The following is a 12,549-nucleotide window of genomic DNA, read 5'->3' on the forward strand; positions in this document are numbered from 1 at the left end:
GCAAAAAAACTCAATTTGGTACCGACTTGAGTTGTCGGGAAAATCTGGCCAATTTTGGCAAAGTTGGTTTTGATTAATTTGAAGTCCTTTTCAACTTCAATTGAAGTCTAAGCTGTTTTGAAGTTTGAGTTTCATTTTAAAGGCCAAGTGATAAGCAAGTCATTTATGTTCGAAACTTGTGCAGCAAAATTTTGCCATTTCTTTGATTTTAACCGACGCTTTGTTTTTGCTTTGACCGATTAACCGCTTTATTTTCAATTCTCAGGTTCTGTGTTATTTTATTATGGTATCTTATGTCGTGGGCGATTTTAGAACGAGGTATCTTTTGGAATGGTATTTTATTGACTGGGATCTTCTCGTTTGGGATCTTAAGGTAAAGGATCTTTCGTCATGTAACCAAACGCAGCGGATAGAAGCGGAGCAAGCGTATTTTACTTGCCAATGCCGTCTTACGAATTGTCGCTCGTTACGAGTTTACGCCTGTTACGAATTGTCGCCCTACCATTTTAAACGGCACTAAACTTTTTCTATCTGATCGGAACATTCTGTACTACTTGCCGAGAAGCCGGCTATCTTTGTTAAGAGTCATGAACGCAGTGAATACTTTGTATAGTTCTTGGTGAGTTTTTTGTTTTTCCTTTCGGGAAAAAGTGTTAAAATTTGTTCACGCTGAAACTTGCGCCGTTTGACTTCTATCTTTGTTGAAATGAACGCAAACTCCGCTATGGAGCAGCAAAAAGGTAAAGGTCAGAAAAAACCTGATCAACTTCTAGTTTCGAAAGTGGAATTTATTTTTAGATATCCCAGCGAAGTAAAATATTTACCTTTTGACCCAGTTTTCTCTAGTTGGGTTAATATTATCAAAAAATGCCAATCATACGTTGTTCTCGAAATTGAAAGAGCTATAAGGGCATCTATTTTTTATTTGAAATTCGAAAGTTGAGATTTTCAAAAAAAACAGTCCAGTATTTTTTTCCGTTTAATTGCGTTCATTGACTCTTTTCCAACTGTCTGTCGGCTGTCTTACTTTGAAATTCGAAAGTTGAAGTTTTATCAAAAAATAAGTCAGAATTTTTTGTTCTGTTTCCTTGTATTCATGACTCTTTTCCAACTGTCTGTTGGCGACGTTTTTAATATGCTTTTCTCAAAATTGGTGTATAGTTGCGTGAAATGCGCTTTTTGAAAACTTGGTCAGACAAATATTGAATCAGTAAAATCTAAACTTAAGTGTTCAAGAAGTAAAGGCAGGTGAACTAATTTTAATTGGAAGTGCGAAGTTGGTTAGATGCTTCATTTAAAACATATATACAACTGTGAGTTTGTGATGAATTGACTATGTTTTGTTTACAGCCACTTCGCGACCAGTACGAGAGGGGGAGATCCCCGGCAAATCATACAACTTTATCAATAAAAAACAGATGGAAGAGGACATCAGAGACAACATGTAAGCAGATGATTATAATTAACTACTAATTTTAATTGATTTTTTCGAGAGTTGACTGGGTATCAACTTAGCTTTTTGTATGAAATTAAGCTTTCATTTTTTCTGAGAAAGACGCTTTTTAATTGCATCCAAAATCAATATATTTTGAGCCTGTGCAATTAGACAACTTATCGTTATGCGTGTGAGATAAAAATTAGACACTAGAAAATATCTCCCCTATTCGGTATCTATTCGAATAGGGAGAGATATTCGATGATATCTATTCGAATATTCTGCCGGACATACTGAAGTAACTAAATGTGTGTTATCATGGTCTTCAGGTACTTGGAGTATGGCGAGTTCCATGAGAACTACTATGGCACGAGCATAGACAGCATCCACAACATCATAGACCAGGGCAAGATGTGTGTGCTAGACTGCAGTCCCAATGCACTCAAACTCCTCCGCACAGCCGAGTTTATGCCCTTTGTCGTCCTCATCTCATCGCCCCCCTTTGAGAGACTGCGGCAGCTGAGAGGCATGGACAACCAACAGCTCCATGCCAGCACAACCACTCTGTCCAGGCTAAGTGTAAGATAGCACTTTTATTTCACTCGCGAGCGTAGTGTGATAGTACGACTATTCCTTTTTTTCCAACCTAAGTAGCAAATATTAGTGGCTCTCTTGGCGGCACTTTTGCGGCTTTTTGATAGAATGTTCTTTGGCATTCGACTAGTAATGAGTTAAAACAGTTGACGCTTTTTTCATTCATCGAATGAAGAGAAAAAAGCTATTTGTTTCTAACAACAGTACAAAAATAAAATCGATTTCAGACATTTTCCAACTCAATATATCTCACACTTTTTTGAAATGCATAATTTGGCAGTCTTTATGCTTTCCATTTTATTACTAACAACCCAAATTACTGCTCCAAATTACTACATTAAAATTTGTCTATATTTGTGTTTTAGTGTCTTTTTGTATTCGGATTGACATTTTATTATCATATGTAGCTGCTTTATTTGTGACTAATATTAGTGAATTGTGGTGCAGATGCTAGGGAAGGGGACTCCAAATCTTTTGGCCATAAGATCGAATACACCACAGCTAAAATTTTAACTTTCAAGGCTTATTTTCATTTTTTTTAAATTTCAATTTGTAGAGCTGCTTTTTTCTCGTTTTCCCGCTAGTTTTTGCGAAGCATAGCTTCGCCTCTGTGTATGAACCTGCTTAGTCTTTCAATGTATTATGTGCCTTATTTAAGTTTTTTTTATTATGAACTTAATTGAATTATAAAATATACCGCTTTTTCAAGCGATTCGTTTTAAGACAAATTCATATATTAATATCCTTGCCTTGTCCACGCAATTAGTTGATGCTCAAAAAGGGAAAGGGCGAGGTTTTTCGTCTACATTTTATAAATACTTTTGGTTCGACTAACTCAAGTTTCTTTGCAAGCCTTTCAAGTGTTCCTAACATTTTTTACCCATGAGCGCGCGATGCCATTTGGACCGTCGACATGTCGTCAACCTTAATCAGCGCGTAGATACCTCTTGGCGTGAAATCTTGTTAGATTAACATGAGTTCATTTTTAGAGTCTTTTCTTTGTCTTTGGTATAGCTGATCAAGGTGGGAGCGTGCTCATTGAGAAGTCGTTTCTAAAAGCTATCTAATCGATCCTTTGCTAGCTTGCAGGTTTTGTTGCTTGATTTGTTGATGCTTGGTTGTGCGTAGGTTAAAGAGGTAACGTAGATGAATGGCTTTCTAAGCAAGAAATGGTTCGGTGTAAGTAGTTGTTCATCAATGTACTGAAATCGTAATCAATCCCGATGTTTTCGTGTTAACAACTGCTATTCTAATTGTTTTACTGTGTTAAAATTATTATTTTGACTTTTGAAGTAAGTTAACCCCAATATTTATGCTTTGAGTTATTTTTTTAGTCAGTGAACGGAATGAAAAGTCTTATAAATCTCGTGATGATTTATAACAGGAAAGTTTTAAAGTTTAATCAAGCTGAAATATGATTTTTCAGGCTTTGACTTTAACTTTTTTTCAATTCAATTTTATTTCACCTATTACAACGAAGTATATCACGGTTTTTCCTTGTCAAATTTGAAAAGTCATCAAAAGTTTTGAAATTTCGCATCGTCTTCTAACTTCGAAAGTGGGTTTTCACATCAAATTTTCCCATGTAATGAAAACTTACCGATTGATTAATTTGCTCAAAGTTGTTAGTTTTATCAAGAAAATCTCATTCATATTTTGTTCATAAATTAGTTTCAAAGCCAGGTTTAAAAGTCAATGAACGACTCTTATATCGGTCTTGATGAATTTTGTTCTCAGGAAAAAGTCTTAAAATGATCTAATAACTACCGAAGTACTTTCATATATGATAATTCGTCTATGGTTTCCTTTAGGTATGTATGCACTTTTTGAAGGTCTATTGAAACTGATCTGCTAAAGTAAGAAAAAATCTCTCAACGGAATAAAAACTTTACCTATTGATCCAGTTTTCTCAAAATGAGTTTTTTTCATCAAAAAAGTGACGTTCACAAACTGTTCTTGAAATTCGAATGTTAAAAGGCAAAAAGCTTAAAGGAAAAACAAAAAAAAATCCGTCATCTGTTTTGCTGTTTCTTTTTCGAGTTGCCAGGTTCTTCCTCCATACTGTCTCTTAGCTGTTTTTTTTTACCTATGCAGCGTTTCAGTACCTTAAATAGTAGTTAACGAGGTAAATTTTCTTTTAGGACATGTGGTTTTCGTTTCAATGGAAGCTATTAAAAGTTTGTTCTCTCGATGTTATATCGGAAGCTTGACTTGAAAAGGTGGCTGACTGTTGTTTGGCTATCTTGTAAGCTTAAGTAAGCTATGGCTTAATTTAAAAGGATCACATTGTTAATCATAGTACACAAGCACTTTCGAACCCGCAATCCTTGTTTAAGTGAAATATATTTTCAATTGGTTTAGGATCATGATCTTATGAAGACGGTTGAAGAAAGCAAGCGTCTGGAGCAGGAGTTCCGTCAGTACATAGACCTGAAGATTGAAAACGAGGAACCGGAACTGACGTTCAGGACGCTTTGTGAAGCCATCGCTCGCCTTTCCTCCGAGTACCAATGGGTGCCTGTTAAATGGGTGTTGTAGGGGAGAAGACATCCCCCCCCCCGTCGAACCCAAACGCCCTCCTCATCTCAATCATGAACCCCACATAGACAGGCTAATGAAGTAGCGTAACACAACGTCTCATATTACACAACCAATGCAGCAATCAGAATCCAAGAAATGGTGGAGCACAAAATGGTTACAAATCATCCATATGCAGCAAATGAACTTCAATGCAGAAAGAAAAACTATTTTCCTGACTATTCTTTGTAAATTTTGTCCAAAATGTAATATTGCTTCCACTTCATGGTATGCAAACGCTTCTATGCCAACGTCGAAAACCAACGGTTTTATGTAATTGCCCTGTTTGATGGTCTATTTAATAGGCTATCATACTTTTTCCTCGTGAAATGGATTTTTCTGCAAATAATTGTGGTTTCTTGGGTCTAGCTGTTTGATCCATTGTCGGAGTTAAAGAATTAGCTTATTTTTTATCACTTTTATATGAGCATTCTATATGTCGTGATATATCTTTCCATTTTCACATATCAACTGACTAAATTTTCTGTTCATTTTCAATTGTATTTTAAATACTCTTTTAAAATACCCTAATTTTATGTAATGGCTATAAGTATTATCATCTTGCTCTAAACATTTGTAACTTTGTAACTACTATAGCTATCTGTTTGACACTATGGTTGAGCAAGGTCTAATTCTTTTAATCTTGTGGAGAAATTCTCTAATTGTGATTTGTAGATTAGTCCAAATTTAGTAACAAAAAGCGTTTTTGAAGATGGTGTGAAACGATATTTGATCACCCGACAGACATCTTCTATGGCCTTCTCTTTATCTCTTCTTTTGTACTTGTACTTTCCTCCTCCCAGATCTATTCGGACTATAATTAAATTTCCTCTCAACTGTCTTTTTAAGTGGCAGCAAAATTGAGAGTATAGTCAGGGGGAATCCGTCGTGCCCCGAAGGAGCGAATGACCGGAATTTATGTAAAGCAGAAATTCTGTATTCATGAATTCAATAAATATAGGCGTGAAAATCCTCCAATTTTGATAGCCTAGATGACTTTGATTTGTTGAAAATTTTCGGACATGCGGATAGCTCCAAATAGTGAGACCCATACGGGTTACGCTTTACATTAGCGAGCGTGTTGAGCAGCCGTGGCCGAGTTGGGTAAGGCACATGTCTCATCACGAGGGTCGAGCATTCGAATCCCACTTCGGTCACGATTGGATGGGTCCCAGAGTCATCCGTCTCCTCAAGGTGGGACCGGCTGCGTCGAAATGGCTGACCTCGTCCTACATTGGTTGATCCTGCACTGAACAGGAACGGGGGCTGTTTATAAAAAAAGCGAGCGTTGTTAATCCCGATGTTTTCCTGTTAACTGCTAGTCTAACTGGGTTACTTGTGATATATTGATATGGGGTTTGTTTTTTAAATTCCTTTCATGTTCAGTTAAATTCCCATGCTAAAAAGACACTTTGTTACAAGACAATGTGATCGTATTCTAATTTCGAAAGTGGAGTTTCATTTCAGAATTCCCCATGGTATGAAAACTGATCAATTAATTACTTTTCTCAAAATAGTGTTTTTTTTCAAAAAATGTCGACTGTAAATTTTTCTTAAAATAAAAGCTTCAAAGCCATAATCACGACTCGATGAACATAGTTCAGAGTGTTCAGAGGTCTTCTTGATGTTTTTCCCTTTTTTCAGAGAGACTTAAAAATTTGTTCAGGCTCTAAATTACTTTTTCGCGGTTTGACTTTTGGTTTCATTTTAGATTTTGTTCATTTCCTTTGTTCAAAGGAAGTCAAACTCCACTATCGAATAGCAAAGAGATAACGGTAGCGAAAAACAAGATTGACGTCTAGTTTTGCAAATGGAATTTTTTTTCATTTTTCCCAGCGAAAAACAAAGCTTATTTTTGATGCAATTTTCTCAAAATGGGTTACTTCTATCAAAAAAGTACCAGTCATAACTTACTTTAAATCTGCAAGTTGGATCGAATTAGAATGAAGGCCAGCAATTTGGTCTTAATAATATGAAAAAAGAAGCTAAATACATTTTTCTGTATTTACATAGCGTTTGGGGGATGAAAAAGAAGGAAAAACTCATTTCTCCAGCGTAACGAAGGGACAGTCAGGACCTTCAGCGCAGTCCTGTTTTTCTCAAAAACTGTTTATTTGGACACTTATTGCTGAGGCTCGTTCTAAATCATTTATGCGACTCTAGGTTTTGGTTGATTTTACTGAAAAAATTGCTTTTATTGTTTCTCGTCTTTTTACTGATACATAGTTGGCTAAGGTTGAAGAATAAACTAAATGATGAATAAAAGGTAAGTTTGAAAGAATCATCAAAAGGTTTAACATTGAAATTTAGGTTTTTGCAGTCTTTTTTAACTTGTGGCCTTATTGTTTGTCTTGAATTTCATCTCAAAAAGTATTCGCACAAAGTTTAAAGATGATTCTCGAAATTAGCCAGCGGAACGAAAAGGAGTGGGAAAATCCGCTTAATATACTATCATTCTGGGACGCACGGACGCCAGAACCCCCAATCTACTGGGAGGAGTGGATCATAAAGTTCCGCTGGGGCATGATCGCAAAATATGACTTTGACCCTGATGATTTTTATTTTGTGCGTACGTTAAATGCGGCGGCCATTGCAGCGTTGCCAGAGGATGTAAATGGGAAAAATCGTATCGAGGCGGAAAAGAAGTTGAAGTCTTACCTAAATCTCTGTATTGGAGACGAAGCGTAAAGGATATTTAAAGCCCGAAAACCGGCGGTAAATGTTAAAACGGAAAGGTACCCACGGGTATTGGACGAAATGCAAAATGTCTTCAAACGCGAGCGAAATGTGACACATGAGAGGGGACTCTTCTATGGAAGAAAGCAGAGGGAAAATGAAACGTTTGGAAAATTCCTGGCATAATTAAGCGCTCTTGCGGGCAGGTGTGATTTTGCTAACGCGGGCGAAAATGTTCGTGATGTTTTTATTATTAACATGCGGGAATCGGATTGCCAAAGAGAATTATCACGATCAACAAAGTTACCGGAGGAGGTTTTCAGGATTGCACTGTCCTATGAGCGAGGTGAACGTGCATAAAAATCCTACACCGGAAAACCGGCCTCGTTCGCGCCGCCGATAACCATCAAACAGGAGCCAGTTAAAAATATCAGAAGGGGACAGGGATATTTCAGAGCTCGAGCTCGCGGGGGACGCGGAAAATATACACAAAGATCAAGCAGTGGGAGCGGCGGAAGTAACCGTAGGTGTTATAATTGTGACGCGCCGAATTTTTTTCTCGATCATATTGCGAGTTGTCCTGCAAAGGGAGCAACATGTAATGCGTGTCGAAATTGGGACATTTTAAACGCACATGCAGGGGAGTTAGAAGAGGTACTAACCAGTGGAGAGGACGAGAAAAGATGGGAATCACGGGGGAAGGGAGCAGTCAGGAAGAGGAGGAATATGATGAATTACAAACATATTTCTCTAAGTGGTAGCCAAATTTATTTACCAGAACAGGGAAAATCCGAAACGCTAAAGTAAGAGCCGAGTTTTTTGAAAATCTAAAGCCGATACAATAAAAAGGGCGTCGAGTGCCTTTCAGTCTACAAGATAAAGTAGACAAGGAAATTGATCGATTGATAAAAGAAGGTCTTATCATCAAAGTACAAAAATGTTTGGATAAGAAATTTGTCTCTCCTATAGTAATCACAGTAAAAAAAGGTGGAAGTATCAAAAAATGGCATGAGAATCAAGAGAACTGAACAAGCAAGTACACAAGAATAGGTACCAAATGCCATAATAGGAATAAGTCAATTAATTGCAGAACGAAAAGCAGGGGATGTACACTTTACAACTTTGGATTTCACTTACGCGTACGGACAAGTTTCCTTGGAACAAAAGGCAAGCGAGCAATGCAATTTTTCACTAGTCGGCGGAAAATCGACGGGAACATATTGTTTTAAAAACGGTTTTACGGGCTCACATCAATGCCGGCGGAGCTTCAAAAAGTCATTGATAATTTACTTAAGGAATTTCCTCAGGCAAATGCTTTCATCGATGATATCCTAATTGCGTCGAAGGGAGCAAAAATAGAGCATATTGCATTAGTGGAAAAAATATTGAAGAAATTGGACGTATCAAACGTTTCTTTGAAAACACGGAAATGCGAATTTGCAAAAACCGAGTGTAAATAGTTAGAGTTTCGAATTGGGGAAAATGGCATCGCGCCATTAGTCCGGAAAACATAAACGGTAGAAGATTTGAAAACCCCAAAATCTAGAAAGCAATTAAAGTCACTAATGGATTCGATGCACAGTTTGCATAAACTTTTGCCAAAAATCGCTGAAGTGAGCGCACCAGTAAGACCATTACTCAGTCAGAACAACGATTTTGTCTGGACGCCGAATTGCGAGAACGCGTATCAACAACTAAAATCGCTAGTGAAAAACATTGTAGAACTTTGACATTTTCATATTCACCGTGAAACTAGGATAATTTGTGATGCTAGTCACGATGGCCTAGGGGCCGTGTTAAAACAGTACAGCGCCTCCGGTTGGCACCCGATTTCGTTTGCGTCACGGTATCTTAATCCGGCCGAGAAAAAGTATTCTACGAACGAGATAGAATTACTCGCGGTAGTGTGGGCTACGGAACATTTTCGAAACTATATCTATGGACGTTATTTTACAGTTATAGCAGAGCACAAGGCGTTGCTTACACTAATAAATTCTTCCCCAAAAGGAAATAAAACATTCTTTAGTCGGTTAACTCGATGGTATGATCGACTGGTGCCATACGACTTTAAAGTTGAACGTTGACAGGGGCCGAAAATGGGAATGGCAGACTATTTGTCTCAGTTTCCATCTGCAGCGGCGCCTGAGATAAGTCATTACGATGAAAGTTTTACAATAGCGAAAATAAAAAAGATCAACGATGCATTGAAACCTAAAGACCAGTTAAAGCCTGGGAGTCAAAGAGTGAATCAAGTTAGGAAAAACCCGACGGTAGAGGGCGGACAGTCATGTTCCTACTCAAAGAGAAAAGTTGTAGCCAATGAAATTAAAAGAAAAATTGAATATGCAAAGATTCACCGTGAGCACACGTGCTCACTAGAGGGCGTGGTTTCATGCAACCGATGGTTAGCCAATCAGAATCGAGATATTTGCATACCGGCGGAAATATGCAAATTCCGACCCGAGAAAATCAGACCTTGTTCTCAGTACGTAAAATCAAGTTGTGATCTTAAAGGAATATTACGAAAAGTATTCATCAAAAAATTCACCCGAGAAAAGCGATTCGAAAACACCTTCAGCTATTGTTAATACCTCCACTCATTCCGGAAATGTAAATCTCAATGTAGCTTTAAATCGATTAAACCAGCCGCCGAGCTTAAGTTCTGATTCTGATATAGAAGTAATACCGCCAGATAAAGTTATTCCGAAACCGAATAATTCGAAAAAGTTAAGCACTGTCATTTCATTCCCCCATCAGTTCCCAGGATTATCTTATCCCTTTGTGCAAAGTGATAAATGGATTTATTCAATAGTGCCTACTGATAGTCGAGTAGTTAAGAAAATTAATTACCCTGAGATTCTAAATTTGAAACTATTTGAAGCCGACTTGGAAAAGGACCAGATATTTAAGAAGATCCGCGACGCAATCCGAGACAAGGACCCACGGGCCAAGGACACCATTATTAGATTGGGGCAATATTACGCACAACATTTCTACAATTTTGCTGTGCGCGAAAACTGCTTGTGGATGGATGGCCGGCTGGCCATACCGAAGGATATGTCGTCAGCAGTGTTAAACCGATTGCATCACAACCATCATGGGTGGGATAAAATGTTTGCGGCGGCGAAGAACGTCTGGATACCGCTTATGCATAGAAACCTTGCGGCCACAACCAAATATTGTAAAAGCTACCTAGAAGCAGGTAAAAATCTTAAACCGGACATTCCAAAAAATGATATGGGGGACACCTATGTGCCCAGGGAACCTATTGATTTGGTTCAATTAGATTTCTGGGGTCCGGTAAATTATGTACTGGGTCGGAAGAAAAATGTTCTAGTAGCAGTAGATACGTTTTCGCATTGGCCGTCGGCTTATGTCTGTTCCAGTTTCTAGTCTAAAATTGTAATAAAATTCCTAAGGAAGTACATAATTACACATGGGCACTCAAGGAAATTACATATGGATCAAACAACTGCGTTTTTCTCGAATGAGGCACAAAACTTCTGTAATTATGAGGGCATTGAATTTATAAAATCTCCGGTTAAGGACCATCGTGCTACGGGGATGGTCGAAAGGACAATTGTCTCGATAAAAAACTACGTTCTATAATATCTCCAGGAAAATAAAATTTATAAATTTGGATTAATGATATCCCGTGCCCTGAGTGCTTTACGATTTGTTCGCATTCTAAGACTAAGCCAGCGCCATTTGAGGCCTATCATAGAAGAGAAGCAAATACGGCCCTTCGAAATTTGACGAAAAAGCCATCATTGAAAAATCTAAATTGGAAAATTGTCATTGACCAGAATCTATCTTGTTTAGACAAGGCGAGTGGTCTACCTGATGTGAAATTAAATCTCGATTGGGAGAAACGTAGTGATCTCGTGTACGCCCCGGAAAACCGTAAAACCCCAAGGGGTTTGGATGAGAATGACGTGATCGAGACAGAAGTGGATCCTAAGGCCACAGAGGTGGTGGATCCCAAGGCACGAGAGTTGCCCAAGGCACCAGAGTGGTTAAAACGGCACAAAACCAGTACCACGACGGTATATCAGAAGACCGGGAAAACGGACCCAAAGGACCCAAGAAGGTATAGACGTTTACCATTAAAATTGAAAATTAACAAAACACACGCTGCAAATGAAAAAAGGTTCGTTACTAAGGCGAAGTGGTCTTTCATTTAGAACGGCGGCTGAAGAAAGCCGAATTGAGAAAGGGACCGACGCTAACACCCCGGGTCCAAGCAAGCCTACGAAGCTTAAGAGGCAAGCGGAAAAGGACCAATTAGAAATAGAACAAGTGCGAAAAACGAAGAAAAATCGAATAGTCGAGTACAGCGAAGATGAAGATACGAAACGAGCGCGAAAAACAAAGAAAAATCGAATTGTCGAGAACAGCGAAGAAAAAAGTGACGAAGATGAGGATAGCGAATGGGCAGTCGTGGGGCGCGCGGGCGAAACCGAGAAAACTGCGGCGATCGGAAAGAACGAACCGTCGGGAACGGATAGGGAACAGACACCAAAAACCGTCGGTAATAAAAAGAAGCTGGGTGAGGACGCAACGCGCAGATCGACGTGACAACGGAGAGCAGTCGACAAAATGGGTGGAGTGATGATTCACCGGATCGAACACAAATGAGAGAAAAAGGAAAAAACCTTAGGGAGAGGTTTGGCAAGCATGCCTGAAAACTAAAGTTGAAACTAAAACTGTTCATTAAAACTTTGGCTAAATTGATGAGTTGATAAATTTTACATCTACGTTTTAAAATTTATTTGTGGTTGCCCGAATGAGATAGGGACCAGTTTGAGTTTATGTAAGTTATATAAGTTTGTTTCTTTCTGTCTGGGGACCTGCTGTCGTGACCTTGCGATCTCTATCGTCTGGTACGAGCTAAAACAGAAAGCTGCAGTAAGATTTAGATTTGATGCCTTACAATTGCTTTACAATTATTCTTTTTCTTCTATACATTCCACTACTTCAACAGAAATAATTGTTCTCCAGAGAAAAAACAAATTGTTGTTTTATTATTTTGGAAAACTTGAGCGCATCAAAATTAAGTATCCATTTTTTTTCAGTGTACGCGACTGAAGGCTAAGGTAAAAATTACTGAGTTAAGTATGGGGAAATCATAACTAATGAAAACTGCTTTTGCTCATCAGTGAAAGCAAATAGTGAAAATCATAAGGGGATAAAATGGATCTACTAGAAATCAAACCGAAAATCACAAGTTTGAAAAGCAAAAATCATCCGGTTTTGATAAACTAGTG

General features: G+C 38.2%; 1 protein-coding gene across 2 annotated transcripts in view; it reads left to right on the forward strand.

Moving 5' to 3' along the window:
• Positions 1 to 5,442, forward strand: part of LOC134845266 (protein PALS2-like) — a 187,557-nt gene extending 182,115 nt beyond the window's left edge. For both annotated transcript variants that reach the window (XM_063862212.1, XM_063862211.1), the window contains 3 exons: positions 1,351 to 1,444; positions 1,765 to 2,014; positions 4,391 to 5,442. In XM_063862212.1, the coding sequence (XP_063718282.1) occupies positions 1,351 to 1,444; positions 1,765 to 2,014; positions 4,391 to 4,567 (521 nt within the window). In that variant the 3' untranslated portion in view covers positions 4,568 to 5,442. The remainder of the gene's footprint in view (positions 1 to 1,350; positions 1,445 to 1,764; positions 2,015 to 4,390) is intronic.
• The last annotated feature ends 7,107 nt before the right edge of the window (positions 5,443 to 12,549 follow it).

Source organism: Symsagittifera roscoffensis, chromosome 4, assembly GCF_963678635.1.
Source record: "Symsagittifera roscoffensis chromosome 4, txSymRosc1.1, whole genome shotgun sequence".
Taxonomy (NCBI): Eukaryota; Metazoa; Xenacoelomorpha; order Acoela; family Convolutidae; genus Symsagittifera; species Symsagittifera roscoffensis.